The sequence below is a fragment of the Sarcophilus harrisii genome, chromosome 3 (assembly GCF_902635505.1).
Source record: "Sarcophilus harrisii chromosome 3, mSarHar1.11, whole genome shotgun sequence".
In the NCBI taxonomy this organism is placed as follows: domain Eukaryota; kingdom Metazoa; phylum Chordata; class Mammalia; order Dasyuromorphia; family Dasyuridae; genus Sarcophilus; species Sarcophilus harrisii.
In genome coordinates, this window is record NC_045428.1 from 358,165,850 (window position 1) to 358,192,820 (window position 26,971).

Sequence of the window (26,971 nt, forward strand, 5' to 3'; positions counted from 1 at the left end):
TTTTGTCAGAAATGGGAAAATCTGGAAGAGTTTTGGTGGGGAGATAGATAATGAGTTCAGTTTTGGATGTATTGAGTTTGAACTGTCTATGGGACTAAGTCCAGTATAAAGGGTCCTGTAAACAATTGGGAATACAGAATTAATGCTCAAGGGAAAGACAGTTCCATGAGTCTTTCTCATAGACAATAATTAAATCTATGAGAATGGCCTGCTCTATTAGGATGATTTATCAGGTGAGATTTGAAAACATGTCCTCTGGCTCTAGAGCAAACAAGCTCTGGATTTTCCTACTGTACCATGCTGCTTGTTGCTTAACATCCTGGATCCTAGATCCCTGGCCTTTAGCATGGTGTTTTACATTCAATAAATTTTTAATGCGTTTTCATTGGCCACTATATGATTTGGCTACAATCACATATAAGTAAATGTCTGAGAGAGGATTTATGTCTTAATCTCCCCACTCCAAATCCAATAATCTTTCCATATACCCTGCTGCCTTTCTTACCAGGGAAGCCATATGCAATTGACTAGCTTTAAGAGTATAAGTACAAATATGAAAAAAGGTAAATTACCAGATTTATTTAGCCATCTTAAGTTTCTCTGACCCACTTTTTCTTCCCATTTTCTTTTTTCATTATTAGATTTTGAAGATGTAACTGAGTTCCTTGAAGAGGTCATTGAAGCCTTGACAGTGGATCAGGAAGTTCGGACATTTCAAGAAGTCATGGTTCCAGTATTTGACATTTTGTTGAGCAGAATAAAAGACTTGGATCTCTGTCAAATTTTGCTATACACATATCTAGATATGCTTCTCTATTTCACGAGGCAGAAGGATATTGCAAAAGTAAGTCTACAAATTTGAAAAGGTTCTTTTAGGACCTTCTGTGCTAAAGATCCAATATTCTCTTATTATTAGATGATTTTAGGTGACTTACCCCAATGTAATTATTATCTTTAGACTTGAGAGAATCAAAACAAACCAAAAAAAAAAACGTGAATTATCTTCCCCATCCTCTTTAGATTCTTAGATCTTGATACAACAATTCAATCATTCCTGTATAAAGAGATCAGCCAAGCTCATTTTCACTTCCCTACAGGTTTTTGTAGAGTACATACAGCCCAAGGACCCCAGCAATGGACAGATGTACCAGAAGACTTTACTGGGAGTAATTCTGAGTATTTCCTGCTTGTTAAAGACTCCAGGGGTAGTAGAGAACCACGGCTACTTCTTGAATCCATCCCGATCCAGTCCTCAGGAGATCAAAGTGCAGGAGGCCAACATCCATCAGGTGGAACTTCTCACTTGGATACCAGGCCCCAAGCCTTAAGGAAAACAAAGGGTCTTCTGAAAATAGTTGTAAATAAGGTGGTTTGAGCTCCTTTTGGGAGCAAATAATTTTCATTGATCATTACAAAGGTAGTTGGTATTCTATAGTAATTATTGAAAGAAATAGCACTACTATTGAAGATCAGGGAAAGCAAAAAATATAACTGGGATGGTGCTTGAGAATAGGCTGCTACAAGTCCAGTAGTTAATTCTCTTTATCCCTTGCTGCTATGCCATCTACTTTGAATTCTTCCTAAGCCCTAATTATTACTCATTTATAAGTGAAGCCCTTAAGTCCCCTCAGTTGAATATCACATGATAAGCCAAAAATTTGCCTTAACAACTCATACTTTCCTCCATAGGCTAGTTAGCCTTCTTAGAATTCACTTTAGTTAGACCCCTAGAGGTCTGATATAATAAGTAGAGCAGTTTAAGCATTCCCCATCACCATCATCATCAATATAACTTTCTCCAAGGCTATAAAGCCTTTGATATTCAATACTTTATCAAGATATCTCTTATCGTGGAGGGTCCAGAAGTTGCCAAAGAAATCTGAAGTGAAGAACAAAGGAAGAGATTGGCATGTTAGAAATAAATTGACATAGTATTTGAATATAAATGTTAGGAGTGTAAAACAACTTTTTGGTGTTTGGTTTGTTTTTTTTGTTTGTTTGTTTTTTGTTTTTTTTTAAATAGTTCATGGCTCAGTTCCATGAAAAGATTTACCAGATGCTGAAGAACTTACTCCAGCTCTCTCCAGACACCAAGCATTGGATCTTATCCTGGCTTGGCAACTGCCTGTATGCCAACACAGGCCGCACCAAGATCTGGGCCAATCAAATGCCAGAGATCTTCTTCCAGATGTATGCCTCAGATGCCTTCTTCCTGAATCTGGGTGCTGCCCTCCTGAAGCTATGCCAGCCATTTTGCAAACCTAAATCCCCAAGGCTGCTCACCTTTAACCCTACCTATTGTGCCCTCAAAGAGTTGAATGATGAAGAGAGGAGGATAAAGAATGTACATATGAAAGGTAAAACAGAAAAGGTTTGTCAAATCTGTATTGTGTATATGTTGTCTTATTTTTCTCATCTTATATTTGCACTTTTCTGTCTTAATCTCTTTCTAAAGGAAAAGAGATGAGGCAGAGAGGAGAGATTTAAGAAAAGTAACCATAAAATAAACGAAAGGGCTTTACTACATCTGGTAATTCTCAATTGAACTCTTGATTCTACCTTGAGTCCCTTTTCTCTGGTGTTAACATATGAGAACAGTGTTACAGACTGCTAATTTTGTTTCTTTTTTTTCTTTTTAAAGGTTTGGATAAAGAAACCTGTTTGATCCCTAAAGAGAGTGACCAGGAGTTGGAGTTTGCCCAAAACTATAACCTGGTAACTGAGAACCTGGTCCTGACACAGTATACTTTGCACGTGGGATTTCACAGGTATGTAACTCTTCTGTTGTATAATATAATCACTGTTCATAACCAAAATTGTCCTAGGTGAATCTCAGAGGTATAATCTCATTCAGGTCTTTCGATTCACCCCAAAAAAAAAAAAGAAGAAGAAGAAGAAGAAGAAGAAAGGGAAAAAAAACCCACTGAATGCATTTATTCCTTATTTGAGAGAATCTTTTAAAAATGTAGCCATGCCTGTCTCAGTCTGCAAAATGTTCACTAGCAAAGGATCAGCAATTTAAAGTTTTACTCTTAATCCCTTTTACCATACTCTTCTAAGGAAAAATGATTTGTAATAATCAAACATTTATTAAATGTTCTAATAACTGTTAAGGCTTTGGGGATACAAACAATAAGCAGCTTACATTCCATCAGAATAAATATATACAGAATAAATACAAGATAAGTGACATAGTTGTGGATCCCCTTGAATTTATATCCATTCTTAGACACTAACTAGTTGTGACACCTCTGTTTCTTTCAGTTTCTCAGCTGTAAAATGGAGATAATAATTGTTTCTCCCTACCAGGTTTGTTGAGAGCATCTAAGGAGATAGTATTTGTAAAGGGCGTAGCACAGTTCCTGGCACACAATAGCTTTATTAGAACTATTTATTCCCTTCCCTCCCTCTTTTCTCCTTCCTCCCCTAGTAATTGGGGAATCAGGAAAGACTTCATACACAACATGATCTTTGAGCTGAGTCTTAAAAGAAGCAAAAGATTCTGTGAGTTAAAGGGTGGAAAAAAGGGTGGTAGTGTATTTTAGGCATGGAAGATAGACAGCCCAGAGACATAAAGAACCGTGATGGGGTGCCATGCATGAGGAACAGAGAAGGCCAATTTGGTTAGATTGCAGAGTTCAGGAAAGGGGAGCAGTATACAACGAGACTAGTATGGTACATTAAAACCAGGCCGAAAGGGCTTTAAAAGCCAAACAAAGGAGTTTCTGTTTTATCCTAGAGGTAATAGGGAGGTGGTGGTACTTGAACCAGGAGAATGACATAGGCCTACCTTCACTTAAAGAAACTCATTTTGGCAGCTCTCCAGAGTTAAGTCCTTTAAAGGAGTCCGTCAAATGGTGAGGGCTAAAACTAAAGTAGTGATTGTTTTAATTACCGAGAGTGGGACAGATGAGAGAGTTGTGGAAGAGGTAGAAAAAGCAAGATTTAGCTACTAATTGGATATGTGGAGAGAGGGAAGTTGAGGGGTAGAAGATAGTATTGACATTACTTAACCTGGAAGGATGGTTGTGCTCAACCATCAAGGGTACAACCATCGACAGAAATAGGGAAATTCATTAGAGGTGGGTTTTGGCAGGGAAAAGGATATGAGTTAATATTGGACTTATTAAATCTGAGATATCCATAGACATCTATTTGGAATTTCCAATAAATAATTGGTGCTACAGAATTCTCTTTATATATTCTCTTCTGCTCCTGAGTCCTTGATAACCTTCTTGATAATAAAGGGCCAGGATGCTGCACAGGAGTGGGAGTAGGAAAAATTTTGAGTAATATATATTATGAGATATTCAGCTCCAAAAAAGATCCCCAAAAACCTTTATATCAAGAACTAGGAACTTTTTAGAATGTGGATTTTGATGACAATAAGACTGGAGTTCTGAAAACATAAGAGCAAGTGAATTGCTTTTATTCTGCCCAGTAGTATTTCATAGGATACTTTTTTTTATTGGGTTATTACATAAGTACCAAAACAATTAATAGAATATTCCAGTAAAGAAAATTACATTTAACAACTTTAAATGATTAAGGAGAAACCTACACTAGGGCTTTTCAAAAATCAACTGAAGATTTCTGAACATTTTTAAAATTTAATTCTACCTACATGCCAAAAATACTTTGAAACCTAGAATCTACTCAAAGTATTATAAAGTAACATTTCTTAGAGTTTTTTTTGACTCCTTTGGTTTTTTCTTTTTACTTTAAAATTTTTTAAGCTTTAAAAAACCCTAACTATACGATTCTCAGAAATTGTAACTTTTACCTCCTCTATGGCTTAAGATTATTGTACAAGGCTGGATGGAATAAGTATTTATTAAGTATCTACTATATGTTAAGTAATATGCTAAGCAATATACTGATCACTTTATACACCCATTATCCCCCAACAATCTTATAAGGTAGGTATTGCTATTATTTTTGTTTTACAGTTATAGAAACTGAAGCAAACATAGGTTAAGTGAGTTGCTAAGAATCAGAGTTGCTCAGTCACAGAGCTGAATTTGGGTCTTCTGGACCCCAGATCCGGCCCTGTACATATAGCCCTATACTGTGCTATCTAACTGCCTCTTCACAAGTTCAACAAAACCAGCCCAATATATCAGTAGAGTCTGACGGTATATTCAGTGTTCCATATCTACCTCTATAAAGAAAGATGGGAAATACATTTTCTCCTCTTCTTCTAGGGGCCTAGCATAATCTTTATAATTATATATGGTGTAGTTTGAGGGTTTTTTTGTTTCCATTTACATTGTTATAATTATTTTTTACATATATCTCACGCACATACTGTTTTTGTGATATTACATCAATTCATTTGTCTTCTCATGCTTCTTTGTAGTCATATTCATTAACAATAACATATCCATTACATTCACATACCAGGATTCATTTAGCCATTGCCCACTGAATAAATAAATACTTTGTTCCTGTTTCTTTGCTGCTATTAAAAAATGCTGCCAGAAATATCTTGAGAACTATGTCACCTTTCTGTATTGGACTTCCTTATTTTTTTTTTTTTTAGAAGTTTAAAAAAATTTTAATTATGGACCAAACTGAGTAAACTCCTACAAAGCTTTTAAAATTATTATTAATGTTCACAGATATATGCACACTCAACACTAAATCAGTGAGTCTTAAAAAGTGATTCTCAACCCTTATGCAAAGTTTTTGTGATAGTGTCTTTAAATTGCTTTGCAAATTTTGAGTTGCCATATATATAAGTTATTATTGTCATTACTAGTATTGCAAACATGATCATGAATTTGGACTTGTGGAAACTCAGCCTTAGAGAGGTCATATTCTCACCGTCACATACACAGTTAAATACAGAAGACTGGACTTGAAATCAGGTCTCCTGGCTCCAACCCTCTTGCACTTTCCCCTGCACCATGCAGTCTCTTTCTCCTAAGTTTAGCTTTGAGATCTACTGGTAAAGTCTGATCTCCTGCTTGGGAATGCATGGCCTAGAACATAAATAAAAGTAGCAACCCAACCAATCTTACATAATATGGATTGTATTGGACTTCCTTGAGATAAATGCTGAGCAATGGGCTCTTGAGTCAAAAGACATTACTATTTTAGACACTTTTTAAAGCAGGGTAGCAGGTTGCTTTCCAGGATAGTTCGGTCACTTTATTTTTTTTTTTTTTCTAATTTAAGAAAGTAGTAGATTGTGATCTAAATGCAACTTAACTAAAGAAGATTCTCAAATCCATTCAGTAGATGCTTATTATATATAAGTTATATGTAGGGATGAAATAGAGATGACTTTCAAGAGTATGAATGTTACAGTTAAATCAAGGCTCCTATTTGGTTCTGATTTGCTGTCATTGTATCTCAGCTGGGTTTGGGACTTCAACTTTTTTCTATTCCCCTTTCCTCCTCACCCCTCCCCCTTTCCACCTGCCCCATCTCCATCACCCACTCAGCAAGCATTTTTGGATGCTTGATGTATCCTGGGTAATCTGCCACAGAACTGCCTTCTTTCATCCTCCCAGACTCATTCTGTCCTGTCTCCCCTGGGGCAGGTTGCATGACCAGATGGTAAAAATCAACCAAAGCTTGCATCGGCTGCAGGTGGCCTGGCGTGAGGCTCAGCAAAGTGCCAGCCCCACAGCGGACAGCCTCCGAGAGCAGTTTGAGCGCTTGATGACTGTCTATCTCTCCACCAAGACTGCCATGACAGAGCCGCAGATGCTACAAAACTGCCTCAATTTGCAGGTGTCCATGGCTGTTCTTCTGGTTCAGCTAGCCATTGGCAACCAAGGCACAGAGCCAATAGAGCTGACTTTCCCTTTGCCAGATCAGTACAGTTCTTTGGCTTACGTGCCAGGTGAGTTGATTCTTCCTTAGGAGCTTTCTGTTTATAACTGGCAGATCTGAACTGAGTCATGCCAGAAGTTTAAGCTTCAGATTAACTTCCTTTGGTGGTGTTGTCAGTCCTTTTTCAGAGAAATACCTTTTAATATACATATGATGTATAATAGTAAAAATATGAAAAGAACTTATTGGTATGGAAGTCAGAAAACATTCTTCTAAGGATTAATAGAATTTCCAAAGCAATCAGTTTTATTTAGATGTAGTGTTCTTCCACAAGCTTCTACCTATTTAAGGATTTCCTCAGTGATAATTTTTATATTGCTGACTTTATACAAGATTTTATACAATGATACTTTTTCTGATGTGAAGTAAATATCTTCAATCTTAAGACTAGGTTCTATATTCTCTTATCTATAGAAATATCACCTGTGGCCTTTCTCTTAAATAGAATATTCTTTGTTAATTTATTCAACAATTCATTACCAACTTCACTGATCAGTTAAGTGCCTAGCTTGTAAAATGTACCATGCCAGGAGCTAGAGGAAATAAAAAATAAGGCAATCCCTACCTCTTAATTATTATTGTATAGTAGTTATGATCAAACAAGTATATAATACAAATTATAATGTTTATATATAAAAGGAGCACAAAATCCTATAAAGGCAGATGAGAGAAAGATCACTTCCATCTGTTGGAGATCACAGAAAGCTTCATGGAAAGGGTGCTGTTTGATCTGGGCCTTGAAGAGAGGATAAGATGTTAATAGGCAGTGCTAAAAGGAAAAGACTTTCCAAGTATAGTAGAGCGATTGAGCAAAGGTGCAAGACTTTAAGGAGATTACTTTTGTTAAGGGGATAGTTATTAATCCTGTTTAGCTATACAGCAAATATGTGATGAAGCCACATCCAAAAATGTTATTGTCCTTATGTATATCATCAACTATCAGGATTATAAGTGTTTTACCTACCTAGTAATTTAATTATCCATATCAGAAACTCCTTAAATATCCATATAAGTATTTTTTAAGAACCAGCCACTAACTTTGGGAGCCAAAGAGAAATACTTGCATAATATGTCACTTTGCTATGCTCTGTAATCATTGCTTCAATGTGCTTAAACCCTTATACCAATACTAATCAACTGCATGTGAATAGATATGGAAATTAACTTAGTAAATATAGAACATTCCTCATCTAGCCCTGTATCTTGACTAGAATTGATCTTTTCAATAAATTTTCATAAATCAATTGAAAGTCAGTAATTTTAAACTCTACCATAATTGTTGCTAAGTGGGAGAGGATCAGACCATTGACTCAGGTTTTTAACCTATCAAGAAAGATGAGTGAACATTTACATTTGCAGAATTCTTTGCGGATAACCTGGGAGATTTTCTTATTTTCTTACGGCGATTTGCTGACGACATCCTGGAGACATCAGCTGATTCATTGGAGCAAGTTCTTCATTTTGTCACCATTTTTACTGGGAGCGTAGAGAGGTAAAGTGCTAACAACTTGATTTCTGTCACTATATAGAGCTATCCAGAGTGCTTTCAAACCAAGAATAAACAAGCTTAAATCATAAGAGGATGCCTTGAGCACTTATGTTAACATTAATGACTCACCTGACCTTCCTTGGGGGTAGCTAAGAATTCCACACTTGAGAGACATCATAAGCAAAGGATTTTGCCCCTAGAGGGTTTGGCATGCATTTGAGGTTCAGATGAGATTTCAGCCGTTAATCCCTTATTAAAGCAGAAACACCATCATGTCAAAGCTAACCACTCATAGCTAATGACTTGTAAGTAACTGCAAACAATAATAGCAAAAACAAAGCTTGGTCTTGCCAGTCCTAGATTTAGATACAAATTCTGCCTTACTACTTTTAATGTAAAGTTGTGACAACAGCATTTGCACCTACCTACCTCACATAAGGTTGCAAGAAAAAAAATGCTTTGCAAAACTGTACAATGCTACGTAAATATGAAGTTATTGTTATTGTTGCTTTTAGTGATGTGTGCTTTGCTATCTCTAGTCTATCCCAGTCTTCCCCTTCAGAGATTTTCTAACCATTTTCTATCAAAAATAGTAAGTGTGACTAGCAGACTATTTATCTCTCTGGATTAAGTATAATAGGAAATAGGCCCTGAATGTATGTTCCTATGAATGAAGGTATACTAAATAGGACTACATTTTCCTTATTTCTAAAAAGGAAACCAGAATTCATTGCCTAGCTTTCACAGAACTGAGTGAATTTAATGAGAAATCATCAGTCACCAAGTGGTTAAGTACCTACTATGTGCTAGGCACTAAGAATGATACAGATGATATATAAGTCTTGGTCTCAGTCTTTGTGAAACTTAAAATATAGTTGGGATGAAAAGAATAGTAAGTACTAAATTATGTGATAAGGTCTAGAAACTCCATGTTGAGTCTAGGGTAAAATACAAAGCCCTCAGTTTGGATTTAAATTCTACCACATTCTGACACTAGCCAGTCTTCCCAGATTTATTTCATGCATTTTATTGTCTAGTCAAACTCACCTGCCTGCTAAACTGTTCCCAGACTCAGTATTCCATCTCTTCCTTGTGCTTTTCTGGTCTGACCTCCATGTCTGGAATGGACTCCTCATCCCCAGTCTTTAGAATCCTAAGCTTTCTTCAAAGCTCAGTCAGATGAAGCTCCTTCGTAAAGCTTTCCCCCCCTAGTTGCTGATGTTCTTTCTTTACTCAAATTATCTTAATTTCTTTATATATTGTATCTCGAATTATCATGGAAACTTCATGAGGATAAGAATTGTTGGTTTTTAGTGTCTAGTCCATAGCAGGAGGTGCTGAATAAATATTTGTGGAATTTAATCAAAGAAAAGATAAGCATTTAAAGTTCTATAATTATATAAAATTGTGAAACTTCCAGCCTTCAGAGAGCACCACTTGAGATGTCTTCTCACAGATTATGTTTTGTCCAGCATTGTCCCAGAAACTGATCAGTTTTAATCAATATAGACATATCCTGTGTGTTAAAACTGCAGTTAGAAAAGAGTGTGGATGGTGCAGTGCCATCCTAATTGATCTATATGTTGAAATAACCAGTCACCTCTTTGACAACCAGTTCTCCCTGTCCTTGTTATCCTATCTCCTGAACATCTTGCAGAATGAAGAACCCCCATCTAAGGGCCAAACTGGCAGAGGTTCTAGAAGCAGTCATGCCGCACCTGGACCAAGCCCCGAATCCCCTGGTCTCTAGCGTGTTCCACCGTAAGCGAGTGTTCTGCAGCTACCCCTATGCAGCTCAGCTTGCTGAGGCACTCATCAAAGTCTTTGTAGACATTGAGTTTACAGGTAAGCAGCTGTGAACAGCCCCAAAACTGAGACACTGACAGCCTGGCAGATGTCTTGTGGAAAAGAAGGAAGTACAAGGGTACCAGACTTGATCAAATCAGAGTCGGTTAGACCCATTAGTCTATCTAATTGGTGCACACAGACCCTTCTTTTCCCTTATCTGGGTAAAATTGCAAAACAGTATAAACAAAGATAATTTATTAACTGAGATACTTCCATCTTAACTAGCCTTTCTGCTTACTGAGCTCCAAATACTATCAACTAGTATTTGCTTCCTTGCTTAGCAGTGAAGCCCCTTAGTTGTGACCAGATAGTGTACCAATAGTAACTCATCCACAGAGTGACATGCCTTAAGTTGTCATTTAAGCCCCATTCCAAAGGAGTTCCTTCTTAGCAATGATCGCCTCATTATGTCGAAGGCATCATGAGCATCAGGTTATCTGTTCCTGAGGCTAGGATGCAGTCGTGCTCTGACTTCCTGTCTTTGAGTGTTATCAGGAACCAGTTGGTCTCACAGTTGAGAGATGGAGTTCCAAGAATATGGGCACTGAATTGAGCTAGATACAGATCTAAAATTTGGGAAAACTAAATGTACAGCTTTACTACCACCACCCCATAGTAAATGAGCCATTATTATGGCTAGGAAAATAAAAATTCTAAAGCCATAGTCTACTCTGCAACTGTACTTAGCTTTCTCCTTTGCTGCTCCTATGGCACCTTCACAACAAAGATTGTTAAGTACTATGTATTTGGATTTAGTAGTGCTTATTTTCTTAGAGTTTGTTTTACAGCTTAGCTGCTGTTCAGGCACCTGTTAGAATAAAAATTCTTTGCTGAGCAAGATGCTTGTACATCCATTGCCCATTAGGACATGAACAAACATCCTACCCTTGCTCTGGGCAGATGGTAATTCTGAAAGCAGATACCACAAGGGGCCTTGGCAGCTTTGGAATGAAAGGGGATTCTTGGCCTCCTCTCACTCCCCAATGTCCATGCTGTACCTGATTGATTATTTTTTGTTCTGTTGCCTTTCTCTAGGAGACCCCCATCAGTTTGAGCAAAAATTTAACTACCGCCGTCCCATGTATCCTATCTTAAAGTACATGTGGGGAACAGATGCCTACAGAGAAAGCATAAAGGTAAGCTAGCTAATGCTTAAATCAGTGTCATTTCATAAAAACAAAATCAACTCCTAAGGGGCTGTGATTTCATACTAATATGTCTGTCTTTTGCGGTGGTGTTTGCAGGGTCTAGCTGATTATGCCTCTGAAAATTTGGAGGCCATGAATCCCCCTCTCTTTCTCCGCTTCCTTAACCTATTAATGAATGATGCTATCTTCCTATTGGATGAAGCCATACAGGTAAGAAGGAAGAAGTTGATTTGACAGTCTCCATTTGTTATCAGATTTTTTAATCAAAATAGAGTAACTTCATGTTTCTTTAATGAAAGGATCACTTTCTGACACTGAGCTTGAAAGTGTACAAAAGGAACTAGATAATGTCATCACACTTGATATGGGTTATTTTCAGTCTACCAAATAGTTTCCCCCTAGTGGTCAAACTCAAGAGATATTGAATTCAACTGGATAGGGGTGACATGCTTCAAGCAAAGAGATTAAAAGGTAGCCTGTTAAATCTGGACAAAAAGATATTGGTAGAATTAACTCATGGAGCCAGATCTGCAAAATGAGAGAGCTTGATTTAGGGTAGATTTTTTTGTGTGTGGGGAAATCCCAAAACTATAAATATTCTTCCTCTCCCAAATCTTGATTAATAATAACAGAGTGGATTCATAACATTGTTGGAAAGTATTTATTTTGCTTTCCCTCTCCCTATATATAAAATATAACTGGAAAGTTGTATTTTAGTTTTCACAAAATATAAAACATAGTTGATATATTTCAGCCCCTTGGGTGTGATTAACTACACCTAATGGAACTGCTTATTGCTACTATAAAAAACAACCTTCATCCACTGAGCAAAACCTCCCTTCCCCATGATGGGAACAGGGGAGGACAATTTCCCAGAGGGAAGGGAACTGGTTAGACTTTGGGGACAGCCTGTTAGTTTCATGTTGACCCTTTGTTAACTAGCCATACCAACAGCCACTTATATGAACACCAAAGATCTTGTCTTGTGGTACTTTTTTCAAGATGGTATTTTCAGGTTCTTTATAAATTCACGAGATTAAGAGAACAGATTATATCATGTGCATATGTCCCTCCTAATAAGAGCCACTGTGACACAAAGGCAAAACAGATGGAACTTGATGCAGCTGTTTGTCCTAGTGTTTGGTACAAAAATATTAACACTAACAGGCTTCTAAATAAGTGTGTGGTCCTTTTTACAAACTTGATAGAGCTTTCCTGATGACACGAAGCATCTTGGTTATTTGTTTTCTAACTGAAAAAAAAAAGGATCTGAACTCAATAGGCCATGGACAGGTGAGCATCCTTTTTAGAGCATCAATTTCCTCAGCTGTAAAATGAAGGGATTGGACTAGATGATCTCTATTACAACTCCAAATCTATGATCTCTAGAGTTTAGGGGACCTTCATGGTCTTCTTGTCCAGCCTCTATTTGAATTCTTTATTTATATTTGCCTTAGAAGTAGTCATCCAGCCTCCTTATAAATTTGCTCTCTGTAAAATGAGAATAGTAATAATACCACCCAGGTTTATTGTGAGAATTCAGGGAAATAATACTTGTAAGGCTCTTAGCACTGGACCTGGCACCATATAAATATTAGCTATTATCATCATCATTATTATTATAAGCTCCTGAAGTCACCTGTTTAACTTGCCGAGAACTGTAGTTAGGAAACTTTTCCTTAAATAGAACTGAAATCTATATTACTTCAAATTCTTCCTGTTACTTACTCAAGCCCCATGAGGAGATATGATTACTTACTCAAGCCCATGAGGATGTTCCAAAAATCTTAGTACAATTTTATGCTTCAATAACTTAAAAGTTTTAAGCTTAAAGATACCCTCTAGAGTGCCATTTTTCTTAGTTTTCTTGACTTATATTGATATTGTTTTCAACTCGGTTTCATTTTAAGTATATCCTTGAAGTATTTTCCCTCTAACATGCAGACTGCCATATTTGTTAAACTTAAAGATATTTAATTGAAGAATCTTGATTCATCTCACTAATTCTTTCCACTTTCTTTAGTACTTAAGCAAGATAAAAATTCAGCAGATTGAAAGGGACCAGGGTGAATGGGACAATTTGTCTCCAGAAGCCCGTCGAGAAAAGGAGGCTAGTCTGCAAATGTTTGGGCAGCTGGCTCGATTCCACAACATCATGTCTAATGAAACCATTGGTACCTTGGCTTTTCTGACATCAGGTAAGAACAGAAAGATCTGTGCTTCTGAAAATTAGTGGGGGCAGCACTGAACTTTGGGGAAATATGGGCAGCTGACCCTATAAGTCTCATTGGCAATACCTTTGATTCTAAGATAAGCCAGTGAGTCACTGAAGAACATTCATATCAGGTTTATTGGGCAGATGATTTGATCAAGCTTTATTTAATTCAAGGTCTATTTTTACTTTATTGGAATTGGTGCTGGATATAAAGAGCTTGAGCCCTCCTTTGGGTAGAATAAATACATAAAACTCTAAGGAATTCGAAATGGAATATAAAATCCCTTTTCTTCACTACAACCTCATCTCCAAAGAGAAATAGATATTTTACCTATCTCGTCCACAGGTCATAGAGAATTGCTATAGTTTGACTTCTTAGGGTGCCATCCATTTATGTTCCAGAGATCAAGTCCCTCTTTGTACACCCCTTCCTGGCTGAACGAATCATCTCCATGCTAAACTACTTTCTACAGCATCTGGTTGGTCCTAAGATGGGAGCCTTAAAAGTCAAGGATTTCAGCGAATTTGACTTCAAGCCTCAGCAGCTTGTTTCAGACATCTGCAACATCTACTTAAACCTTGGGTACATGAAAGTGGATCTTTTCAGTTAAGAGAGAAGGCTGATATGATTTTTTTACAATGTAATTGTGGTTGTGGGGTGGAAGATGAGTCATTTTGTGAAGATATGAATGTAATGAAGGAATTGTAATGCCTTTAAAAGCTTTTTTTCAGAATTTAACCTTTACCCTAATAAGATTTAGTATGATGTGATATGTGGAGCATTCTTTAGAGTGATATTATGCCCACCATGTGTAGAGAGAAATTCGAGAGCTTCTGGATTGAAAATAAAAATATAATTTTTAAGCCCATAGGAAAAAAAATCACTAGGCTTTTTACCCAGAATGTTGCATGCAATTTTCTAATGTCAAATGTACAATCATGGCTTATAGGCAATAGCAAACTTTTTCTGAATCACAGCATACATCTCCTTTGTTTGACATATTCTCTTCCACATTGTCTCTCTCTTATGCCGGCCATCCAGCGACGAGGAGAATTTCTGTGCTACTGTGCCCAAGGATGGGCGATCTTATTCCCCAATGCTCTTTGCCCAGACAGTCCGAGTCCTGAAGAAAATAAACAAGCCTGGAAATATGATTGTGGCTTTCAGCAACCTGGCAGAAAAGATCAAGGTAAGCCAAGAAAACACCACTGTGTGGCTGCTTACATCTTGTGCTAAAACCAGCCTGCCCCTTCCATTACTCTGTGTCCCCCCAAAAAAGTTGCTTTGAGGAAGTATAAGCAAGGTGTATGAAAAGAGCTTAATCATAGGGTTAATCATTGATTTCATCTAGTCACTTCCTATTAATTAATTTTATTTATTTTTAAGACCCAGCTACAGGAAAAGAAGAATGTAAAATTTTTCTTCTCAGGGAGGATTTATGAGGGGAAGGGTAGGAAGTGGCTTAAGGAGGCCTCAAATAAGAACTATTGAGACAGAACTCTCCTACCCCAGATATGTTTTCCTGCCATTAATTCATTTCCTATAGAACTAGTTAATTCTCTTGTCTGATTTGCCTTATTATATTTCTGCATTGTTTAAAGTTAAAATAGTTCACTGTTTGCATAAAGCAAGGCTCCCATTAGCAATTATTCTATTTCACAGAATATAAAACTGAAATAGAAATAATTAAGAGAGATGAATCTGTGCAATGAAGAAACTGGGCCCCAGCTATTCTTATACCAATATCCAATGCATCATCTTTCTGATTAAAACCTGAAGAATTTACTGGGGTGGTAAAGAAATCAAATGATGGTAAAATCAGCTTTAAACCCAGGTGACAGTTTAGTTCCGTGCTTATGATGGTTGACCATTGACAGCTATATTTCCATATGTAAAATTTGACTCCACTTGTGGTTTCTCTACCTAAAACCAGAAATAGCTTTTCACATTCAGTCTACAAGGGAGATTCTGTAACTATGCAAATGACAACCTTATCTGAATTTTGAACAGGTGGAGGAAAAGAAAACATTCTTTTCTATTGTGTTTTTTGATCTTCTCATAACATTTGAAACTCATTTCCAGTTAACAAAAGCCAAAATGAATTTTAGTAAGGGGGCAAAATCAGTCATCTTGCTTGTGTTTGTTCAGATGTCCATAATACCTTAGTGAAAAAATAAACATTAGATTCACTTGTCAGTGCTAAAAGTAGTTCATAATTTGAGTGTTCAGGCATAGCCATTGAGCCTTCCATAATCAGAGGCTTTGGAAATCCAGCACTAACCACATGGTTTATTGCTTTCAGTCTCTTGCAGATCTTCAACAACAGGAAGAAGAGACCTATGCAGATGCCTGTGATGAGTTTCTAGATCCCATCATGAGCACACTGATGTCAGACCCTGTGATGCTGCCATCTTCCAGAGTCACTGTGGATAGATCCACAATAGCCAGGCATCTACTCAGGTATTCATAGTAACCTCTACAACCACATTTAGTTACTTAAGAATCCTGACCATTGCTGTTTTTAGTATACAGCAGGCAGAATTAGGGACTGAGAGGATCCCTTGTCCTTATAAGTTGGTCCTGATTTTGGTAGAAGGTATTTTTTAACCTTGGAGGATAATACAAAAAAGGGATGATTCAATGGAGAGCAGGAGAAAGTCACTGGGAAGTAATAAGGTTATAAAAACAAAGAAATGAACATCAGTAAAATTATTTTTAAAGGCAAATAATAAAGCAGTGTGAAGTCAAGAAGACCTGAGTACAAGTCACACACCTTAACACATACACAATCACTTAACTTCTAAGTCTATAAGTTGCAAGATAGTTATTGTCAAACTCCAGATTATGATGAGAGAACACTTAATATCCCACAAAAATTATTATAAGCCTTCCCTTTCAGAAAATTATATTCTTTAGTTGGCCAACATGGCTCGATAAACAATGTGGATCAATAAGATATTTACAAGGTCTCACTTCATTTTAGGATTATTAGTCACATGGTTTTAAGAACCTGTCGAATTAAGGGGTAGCTAGGTGGCACAGTGCATAGAGCACCAGCCCTGAAGTCAGGAAGAACTGAGTTCTTAACACTTAACACTTCCTAGCTGTGTGAGCCTAGGTAAATCAGTTAACCCCAATTGCCTCAGGAAAAAAAAAAACTGTCAAATTGAAACCACTAGCAGCTCCATACAAGTAATTTGGATATAGGTTCCTCTAATAGATTCAGCTGGAAAACAGAAAGCCTCAGATAGATCTGAAGTTTAAATGCTGAAAGATGAAATTTAAAACTACTATTATTATGAGATTTAAAGCTCCTAGGTTGATTTGTATTTTCAAACGAAATCTTTGTTTCTGCTTAATAAAAACTAAGTTCTATTTAACTTTGCTTCTCAACTTCCTTGCACTATTAGACATCCTTATAGTAAATTTCTCTCTCTTCCTTCTCTTTATCCCAGTGATCAGACTGATCCCTTTAACCGTAGCCCCCTAACTATGGACCAGATCCGGCCAAACACAGAACTGAAAGAGAAAATCCAACGGTGGCTCGCAGAGAGGAAATTACAGAAGGAACAACTTGAGTAAATACTGTGAATTTAACAAAACAAAAGCCAGCCCCAAGAATGTGGATAAATAATATAGTCTATTGGTCTCTGTTTTCCCCACTGCCTCCCCCATCCTCTTTTTCTTACACCTGTTTCCCATCCTCTTTTCTTTCTCATTTTCTACCCTGCCTTTTCCCTCTTCCTCTTCTTCCTCCCCAGTCTCCCTTCCCTGTCTTCTCTCTCTTCCCTTTCTTTCTCTCAGATGGAGAATTGCTGTTGCACAGATAATAGTAGTTCGGACAAACTTTCAAATCTGTGCTTAGCCTGGCTTGCTAATAATCATGCTTTGTTAGAAAGCCTCCAACTTTCACCTTTTTATTTTCTCTTCCTCTCCTTTCTCCCTTCAACTTAGACTAATATCAGTTTTACTAAAGCTTCCTGGTGGTCTCAATATGGAAGATACTAATTCCTTTCTGTGTTTCTCTTAAGTACTGGCTACTTACCATGTAAATTGCTCATTATTTTTGCTATTCAGCGATATTAAGGACTTGAGGTCACATATTTCGGTGGTATCACCAAAAAAAAAAATTTGGCCAGGTCCCTATCAGATTCCATAAGCTGGACTTCAGCCTTTCTCCTTGTTATAGCTCTGTGATGTTATTGATACTTTTGTTAGATATAACAAAATTTAATGTGAATAAAATGCCTTCATGTTTGCATAGGCTTTTTAAAAGATGATACACAGGATAGAAAGAAGTTATCTTATGCAATTTCTGTCAGAAGCCATGAGTTGTGTGGTCTTGGTGTTCATTATTTTGGAATGGTACCCAGGGATACCATCTTATCCAAACACTCCCCTGTGGGGAGCCCTTTCCAATTATAAGATTTAACACTATGATATTTTTATGAAGATGAGTGGGACATAATAGCAGCTTTGACACTTTGAATCTGTATATCCTGGGGTAATAGCATTGCAGTACCTATTTAAAAAGAAGGCATATGCCTATTAATGCCTTGGGACTCTGCAAAACAAACAAACAGAAAAACTAACTGCAAGGGACTAGAATTAAGTAGGAAAAAGTGTGATAAGTTGCATTATGACTAGGGTCCTTTCCTATCTCTATAATTTGAAATCACTTATATCCAGCCAACAGCTGTCTTGGTTAACACAGAATCTGTATCTCAGTGTGTGTGTTATTTAGGTGCATTATAAACTGCATGCCAGTTTATAGTGTGCCTTTTGCATGATTACATGTGTGCAGTGTAGTGTGTAGACACATTTGCTGACACTTTCATTCTATCTAAAAAAGAGTCTTAGATTGTAAAGTATGTATATTAATGTATATTTGGGCCTGTGGCCAGAGGATCTGATAGAGGTGGTTTCAGCCCATTTCTGGATTCTCACTTAACAAAAAAGTAACCTGAGAAAAACCTTGGCCACAAACATTTTGCATATTTGCCAGTGAGTTTCAATCCTATCTTTAGGATTGATGGACTGTGATGGGTAGGCAGGCCACACTTGTTGAGTTTTATAAGTTAAGTTCTCCATTTATGTGCTGAAAAAGGCATCATAGTGTTTAAAACCTTTCCTTCCCTAAAGGACTGTTTTTATATGTATTATACCTGTAAACCTAGAAATTCCATAACTGAAAATTAATTTAACATGTTTGAATGTTTTTATAGGAAGTAGGGAGCATTGGTTCTTGATTTAATATACATTAGAATGGGCTGTGACGACGTTAAATTGAGTTGGTATAGGTCTCTGGACAAATGTCCATTAAAAGTAGTTCTAATAGGTTATCACTGTCTTAGTGTTTGTTTCATATGGAAAACCATAAATCAGATGGGCCACGTTGCCTTAGCTATGTGTGATCCAGAATTTTTTCACCAATGCCATAGTATGTTTTGAGTCGCTCCAAAATTTGTTACCTTGTCGTGTGCTTTACTTCAAATACATTACCCTGCAGCATTCTGAGAATGAATTGTGTACGGAAGCCATCTAGCTATTTATGTCTTACACATACACTTAACAGAGTATTAAGAAAACAAAGACCAGAGGTGTACAAGGAAAATTGTAGATAAAAAGTGAGCAAATGAAACCTCCAGTCATCTGTCCCCAGCAGCTTTCTAGATTACCTCTATGCTGCCTCTAGTATGTGTCTATTGTATTTCTTCCTCTGTGTGGCCTTTAGATTGTAAGCCTTTTTTGGCAAGCTTTTAAAAATCTACTTTATTGGAAATCTACATGTATGGCTGAAGCACTATATGAGTAATAGTGCATTAACAATGTTGCTGCTGAATATCTTTAAATTAACATCACAATCCAACAGAATGGAAGACTCATTCAAGGCTATCCATTAGTGGTAAAGCCTTTGATCCCTGTGCCTTTCTTTCTCACAGTAAGCTGAATTAAGGGCACCAATGAAATAATTTTTTTCAAATGACCATGTAGGCAAGGGTATAAATGAAGCTCAAGAAGGTGGTTTCATTTCCTGCAAACTCTGAAGCAACTCTTTAAATTTATATTTTGAAGGGTCTTAAAAAAGGTTTCTTAAAGCATTGGAGCATTTGATGACAAAACAAAGACTAATCAGTTCCAGCACTGCTCATAACTTTCCAAGAGTGATATTAAAATTGAATATTTAGTAGGTTTTATCGAGTGGTACTAGGTTTGTTCTTTTTTTAAATACAGTTCTTAACGTGTGTATGAAATTGAAGAAACATTTCCATCTTTGCAGCTGGCAACTAATTTTTTTAATAGTTAAAGGTGTCAAATTGTACCAAGGCTGTTTTACTTCATCTGTTGCTGTGCAGTCACTACCAGAGGTATAAGCTACTCAGGTGCTTTTGCCAGCCTGAGGCTGGTACTGTATTGTGTTGCAGTATCATGTGAGGAAGTAATCCACAGGCTCTGGCTGACTTAAAAAAAAAAAAAAAAAAAAAAAAATCCGGAGGAGGAAAATGGAGAATCAATAGTTTTGCCACTGAAATAAAAATTTCATCATCAAAGCTGTATGTGGAAAGGTTTCCTACTGGTTACCTCTAGTCAACATTTGCCTGAGGTGTTTGTGCAGAACTTGTATTTAATAAATACCCGCCTAGAGCCACGGTCACTACCTCCCTCTCTTTTATTTCTCAGTCTTCACTGCTAGAGGGGATCCGGGCACATTGGGTGGCAGGAGCCTAGGCTGGGCAACCAGCCAGGCTCCCAGCCGGGAGCGAGGAGGGAAGGGGAGAAGGCCTCGGGTAAGGGAGCCAGGCCACGCCGTGGTGAAGGGAGGGAAAGCGGACACGGAAATCTAGGCGATCGAAAAGGCGGCCGTTTATGAGCTTTAGCTCTAGGGCAGTAGTCAAGACGCCAGACACAGGCACAGCGCAGCCTCCAACTACGGCGGTTTAGAAATCTGATCCTTTTCGTGTTGCACGTGAGGAAATAGGTACCGAGGGCGTGGCGAAGAGCCCAAGGTCGCACGGCAGGTCAGGAGTAGAACCTGGAAGAAAGCACGGCGCGCCCTTGTCGCTCCCTAACGTAGTACTAGCTCAAGGACGAGCTAGTCCTTGATTCGAACGCTCGGAAGGCAATACGAGAGCAGCAGTCAAGCTAGGCCCGGAGTGGGGGCGGGGAGCACATGCGCATTGCAAAGTACGAAACTGCGCACGCGCTTTGCCTGACTTCCGCAATCGCTTCCGTCAGTTCCGAACTCCTAATTAAGGTTGCCCAAGTAACCGCCTGTTTTGGTGTTTCCTTTCTATGCGTCTAAAGGCCACAGCAAAGCACACATAATATAAAAAATATTTTTCATGATTGTTATTGTCTCTCTGGGTCCACTCTCTCTGAGGCGACTCAATTAGAAGTGCCCAGTCGTAGGAACCCTAGAGGTGAGGCGAGCTCCTGACATCCTACTTCGGGAAAGGGAGGAGGGGTCCTAAGGTTTGGGTCCTGAGGTTTAGGTCCTTCCGGAGGGTGACATTCAGCCGAGAGCCCGCGGCCTGGACTGAGGCACTGTCTTGACCAGTCGTATTCTCTGCTCGCTCCTGCCATGGCCCAGATGATCCGCAACGCCATCGAGAAGGCTCCGATCCTCATAAGCGGTGAGCGAAATTTATCTTATTTAGGCTCCTGTCCTAATCATTCCGAGCAGTGCGAGGAGCGTGGGGCTAGGGAAAGAAGAGACTCTGCGGCTGCGCTGCGGCCTATTCCCCTGACTGGGCCATTCGCTTTCTCTGCCCGAGCCTCCCTGGCTGCGCGGCCTCGGTTTCTAGATGTTCCCAGAGGTCCCCGAACTCAACAGCGGGTAGGGGCTGAATAGGAAGCTCTTAGTGAGGTTCTTTCTCAGTGCTCTCTTTCACGGCCAAAGCCACAGAGGGGACTCTTTGATTTGGAGGCATCTTGGAGCAAAGGTGAAACTGGCTGCAAAGACGCGGGGATCATACTAGGAGGGCCACCGTCATCTCCCCCTCCCTCCTAGAACCCGGCAGCTCAGTAAACCATTCAGGGCAAGTAAATCTAGGCCCGCGGTGCGGTTTTGTGGTTGCAAACCCCAGGCAATCCAAGAACCGAAGAACAATTGAACTTGGTGAAAACGAGCTAAAGAATCGGAATATCGTCGTGTAGGGGCAGCAATGGATGACTCTGAGGTCCCCGAATACTGCCTCTGACATTGTCTTTGTGTCTCTGGACTGCTTACTTAACTCTTTAAGGCCTCCATTAAGCAGTTATAATAGTTCTTTGTTTATTTGTTAAACCTTAAGGCATTATACAAACGTGAATTGATACCGTCCAAACTGGCTAGGTGATAGATCCTTCTGCTGGAATCTAATCACTGACTGACACTTAATCTGATAACTTTAAAATTATTTGTATTACATATGTTGTATTTAACACGTACTTTAACATATTTAACATATATTGGACTACTTGCCAACTAGGAGAGGAGGTGGGGGGAAGAAGAGGAGAATTTGGAACAGAATATTTTGCAAGGGTCATGTTGAAAAATTACCCATGCATATGTTTTGTAAATAAAAAGCTATAATAATAATAAAAGTAAGTAAATTTTAAAAATTATTGTTATTATTCAGTATTCTAGATGAACCGCTATTTAATCAATGAATATTTATTGAGTGCCTACTGGAAAGACCATCAAACTTGAGTTGCTGGAGTGACTTCGATTCTACTCATGTTAAGTTCCTAGTTTGTGGTAGCAACTCCTAGAAGCTCTGTTTCCTTCAGGCAACAAAGATCTAACAGTTAAGGTGTTTTGTGACATCCTTATTTTAAATAAGGCCTGAGTGCTCACATAGCTAATTTTACAGCCAGAATTGGATCCCATATCTCCTGGCTCCATGTCTAGAACTCCTTCCATTATAGAAAATATAAGCAGGAAATGTGAACTTCCTTATTTAAATAAAAATGCACAGTTTAATTCTTTTACATTACTTCCACCACCACTACCCCTACTTAGTGATTGACTAATGCTATTTTTTTGTCCTTTTTTCACACATGTTCCTATAAAGTTCCTCTACATTTTGCCAGTGAAACAACCATGTTTTGAAATGTGGCATAACTGAGATAACTCATGTCTAAATGTCACATTTCCTCATTCAAAAATGGGGCTACCAAAATAGGAACCAAGTCTTCTTACCTATATTGGACTGTTCATTTAGTGGATTACTAATGCTCATTCCTTTTGGGATCTAGGTTGCATTTTACCTTCCCTCAAGAACCAGCACCCTCATCATTCAGTGTGTGTTCAAAGAGTACATATTGGTTTTAATCTTAATCCAAACAAAATAGAAGAATGAAGATAGGGTTTTTTAAAAATCACTGAACATTCTCAAGTAAAACACACACAAAATCTTAGCACTATTAGCAGCATTACTTCCATTAACATGGGTAATTGAGAGAGGTGTCCTTTTATTTTTAGAAGTTACCAAAAAAAAGAGATCAATAATAAAATAAATTCAATCTAACAATTAGTTCAATGTGCATATATGAGAGTTAAATGTCTTGGTGGTCTTGGTGGAAGTTGTACATAATATTCATAGCTAGTGATTTAACAAATTGATTTGACAGATTGATTCTCAGTGTATCAAGAAATCTGTGAATATATGCATAAAGCATCTGATTTTGTCAGTGTGGGTACTTTTTTTTTTTTTTTAACATTAGGTAAATTACAACTCCTCTATAACTTAGATCTCACCACTTGTGATAAGCCTTTCTAGATTTAATTAGGTTGTCCTCAGACAATAATGTAGTGAGGCCTATGATGGGCTTATTTTCTGCCTTTTCAGCTTAGTAACATCTGCCAGAGCTTGTGTTTCCCTAACATAGGCCTTGAGAGCCTCAGCTTCACCTCCATACTCAATAAGGTATCAAAGTAGGAAACATTCATGCTTCCCTCTTCCTGTTCCTCTCTCCCTCCCAAAAAAATTTTTTTAATGGGATTGAAAAACATACTCAAGTGTCAGGTAAGCCTAGTCTTTAGTTGGCCATCAGTGAGCTCTGTACCATTAGTGACGTTACTTTACATCTTTAGTTAAATATAAGGTTTTAATCAACAAGCAAACAAAAAAGTCCCTATTGTTGTGTCCAACACTATATTAAGTAATGATTAAATAGTTTCTAAAGACCCTATCAGCCTTAAATTCTATTTCTGTCTTGGTTTGTAAAACCAGTGGGAAAAATGTCATCAACTTACATTTGAACTAATTTCTTAAAATTATTGTCCTGTCCAAACCATGCTTTTTAGCTATGCTTCTTTAATGGCCAGCATGAGGTCTTTTTCTACATGATTTTTTGTCTTAACTATTTGTTGCACTCCTCCAATCGGGAAGGGATTATCCCAGGGTCATAAATTTAGAATTAGAAGGACCCTTAGAATGTCACCCAGTCCATTCCCTTCATTTTGTGAAGAAGAAACTGAAGCCCAAAGAGTTTTAAACGTACCCAAGGCCACATGGGTAGTAAGTAGCAGAATTGGGACATGAACCTAAATTCTTATGACTACAAACCTAGCACTCTTTCCATCATACCACACTGCCTTCCAATGAATAAGTTCACAAGGAAGCTTCACACCTTGTATTTGCCATTAATTTTTCTTCTCAGCTAGAATTCAGCTAGCAGAATTACTAACACCTGAAAACTCACTGTGTTTTTAAACCTTTTTTTTTTTCTTTCCCAAGCTTGGTATTTCAGGTACTAATTTGAAGTGAATTCCAGTAGAAAAAAGGGGAAGATAACCAAAAAAGGGTTATACTTCATTATATGTTCATAAGTTTATTGATTGTTTTATTCTTAATTTTTCATTTAAAAAAGCCAACTTACTATTATTACTGCTACAGTTTTGTAACTACCTTGGTAGAGTAGTGACTTTAGTTAAATCAAACAAGGACAATTTTTTTTCACAAATTGCAAACATAAATGTCTTGGGACATTATAGCTTTGTAAAATACCACATTCTTCATTCTGGCTGCTACAAGCTTTTGCAGTGTTGTTTGTACTGCTTTTGAAGGAGGAGCAGCTGTGCTTTTGTTAAAGAAAGATTTAATCCAGCACATATTGATGATAGATACTAAAAATGTATGCTAATTGGTATAATTCCATATCAAGTTATTCATGCCAAATATTTTGACAGGTTTTTAATCTGACTCCAAGTATACTATTTTTCCTCCCCCTCCCCCCCCACTCCTGTCCAATGTCTACCAGATAGTTATAATAAAATTGCTATAGCTTCCTTCATTTATAGGACCAGCATGCACAAACTATGCAATTAAATGGATTTGCCATTCATAAACCAGCCAACGGTACTAGCTTCTAACTAGTGAAGTCCTTGCATAATAAGTTGTGCTTAAAGGCTTCCTGCTTGATTGAACTTCCCCTGTGACACAGGTGTTAGGCATCTTTAATAGCTGCTTGTTACCAGGGAGCAGCTTTGACTCTTCATACAGGGTGCACATTTGGTACAAGCAGTGAATGAATGTGATGCATGAATAAATATTTGTGTCCAGCCCACACATCTGCTTCTTTCAGTCTCCAGTGAGTTTATCCTGGTTTGGGGTTTTTTGTTGTGTGTTTTTTTCCAGCTGCTGCAACTTATTCGAAGCCTCGGTTGGCCACATTTTGGCAGTATGCCAAGGTTGAGCTGGTTCCTCCAACTCCAGCTGAGATCCCTAAAGCCATTGAGAATTTGAAAAAAATAATCACATCAGCTCGAACTGGTAGTTTCAGAAATCTCACAGTTAAGGTAACCATGAGCTAAATGAAAATAGATGTGCATAAAAGAAAATGTTTTTCCTTGAAATTTTTCTGGTTATTTTGATTATAACATTAGTATTTTCAAATGATCAGTGTGTGCCATGTAGTATCTTAAGGGTTCCTCATTGATCCCATTCTGCAGCAGAAAACTGACATTTTGACTGGACAGCTTTTTTCTTAATTTTACATTGATTACCAAGCTCCAGTTATGCTGACTCTATATTTTTGTGTATCTCTAGCTCTGAGATTCTAGTTCGGTCAAAGGTCTGTTTGAATGTATAATCTGGAAGCATTGATCTCCATGAAGAAAAATATCCAGATTTGGCAAGCATATAACATGGTGTATGAAGGAATATTAAACTGCATGAAGATAAAAATCTAAAAGCTTAGAATTACATTTTCTTTTGCTTGATCTAAGCTGTAGGATTCAAAGGGAATAAATGACTGCTGAATTGGTATACCCATATCCTTAAAAACTTGGCAAATTTTCATACTCAAAAGTAATTGTAAATTTAATGTTAAGTAAAAGAAGTCTTAGCTATCTTCCAAAGAATAGGAAAAGAAAAGTCTTGAGTTCAGTGTGAAAGTAGTATTTCTTGCCCTTTAGAATTTGGTTTGTGTCTACATGAGAAAGTGCTTTTTTAGCCATTTTTTTTTTTTTTTTTTAACTGAAGTAATTGGGATTAAATGACTTGCCCAGAGTCGCACAGCCAGGAAGTGTTAAATGTTTGAGGTCAAATTTGAACTCGGGTCCTTCTGAATTCAGGGCTGGTGCTAGTCTATCCACTGCACCACCTAGCTGCCCCTAACCATTTACTTTTAAAGAAAAAAAAAGTGAAAAAGACAGGTTTGAGCAATCCTTAACTAAAGTTGAGCAGCTGTCAATGTTTAGGAAATTTCTTGAGCCATTAGTTTTCATAACTGAGAAATGCTCTCTGTAGTTGAATGAATTGATTCAGTAATTCTTCTTAAATTGAGTTGATTTGGAATGAATACTATTGTTTTGGTCTTTATTGCAAAACTCAGACAGAGAATAGTTAGAAGAAAGGAGAAAGCATATACCTTAAATAAACCATGACTGTTTTGTTTTGTTTTTCTCTTTTTCAGGAAGCTCTGCTAAATAGTTTGGTGGCCACTGAAGTGTGCATGTGGTTTTACGTTGGCGAGATCATAGGCAAGGGTGGCATCATTGGATATAATGTTTGAAGACCAACTCTTAGCATCTGAGTGTTTAATTTATCCTTTGTATCATGGAATAGATATGCATAGACTTCTAAATAAAACAAGGAAATAATATGGAGTTTGGTGTTTTCTCTCTCATAGTATGAAAAGTTGCTCAGAGTTTTTTGTTCCCTTGGTATTTATTTAATCCTTTCTTTCTCGGATCATCTCATCATCAACACAGATGTTTTGCAGTGCCTTTCCAACTCTGAAGACTATAAGGTACCTATTTAGTTTATTGTTTGATTTCCCTAATAAGTAAATATATTAGAATCCATTATTTGAATATATGAGAATAAGGAATTTTAGTTTAAAATCTAGATATTTCAGAAAAAGTTTTAAATTTATTATGGTAGCAAAATTAATGTGCAAAAAGTACTATGATGTCTTTATTATTAAAAATGATTCTT

At 37.5% G+C, this 26,971-nt stretch overlaps 2 protein-coding genes across 3 annotated transcripts in view; both read left to right on the top strand.

The window, feature by feature from the left end:
- UBE4A (ubiquitination factor E4A) overlaps positions 1 to 20,202 on the top strand; it is a 36,749-nt gene extending 16,547 nt beyond the window's left edge. For both annotated transcript variants that reach the window (XM_012544972.3, XM_003764150.4), the window contains exons 7-20: positions 642 to 844; positions 1,098 to 1,289; positions 2,024 to 2,357; positions 2,642 to 2,768; positions 6,549 to 6,853; positions 8,203 to 8,335; positions 9,990 to 10,177; positions 11,216 to 11,316; positions 11,425 to 11,538; positions 13,352 to 13,526; positions 13,946 to 14,126; positions 14,586 to 14,733; positions 15,847 to 16,004; positions 17,000 to 20,202. In XM_012544972.3, the coding sequence (XP_012400426.1) occupies positions 642 to 844; positions 1,098 to 1,289; positions 2,024 to 2,357; positions 2,642 to 2,768; positions 6,549 to 6,853; positions 8,203 to 8,335; positions 9,990 to 10,177; positions 11,216 to 11,316; positions 11,425 to 11,538; positions 13,352 to 13,526; positions 13,946 to 14,126; positions 14,586 to 14,733; positions 15,847 to 16,004; positions 17,000 to 17,126 (2,486 nt within the window). In that variant the 3' untranslated portion in view covers positions 17,127 to 20,202. The remainder of the gene's footprint in view (positions 1 to 641; positions 845 to 1,097; positions 1,290 to 2,023; positions 2,358 to 2,641; positions 2,769 to 6,548; positions 6,854 to 8,202; positions 8,336 to 9,989; positions 10,178 to 11,215; positions 11,317 to 11,424; positions 11,539 to 13,351; positions 13,527 to 13,945; positions 14,127 to 14,585; positions 14,734 to 15,846; positions 16,005 to 16,999) is intronic.
- A 620-nt stretch (positions 20,203 to 20,822) lies between these two features.
- ATP5MG (ATP synthase membrane subunit g) lies at positions 20,823 to 26,640 on the top strand. The gene is made up of 3 exons (XM_003764149.4): positions 20,823 to 21,178; positions 25,169 to 25,329; positions 26,448 to 26,640. Exons 1-3 carry the CDS (start codon positions 21,127 to 21,129, stop codon positions 26,544 to 26,546), a joined length of 312 nt encoding a protein of 103 aa, XP_003764197.1. The 5' UTR covers positions 20,823 to 21,126; the 3' UTR covers positions 26,547 to 26,640.
- Positions 26,641 to 26,971: the final 331 nt, after the last annotated feature.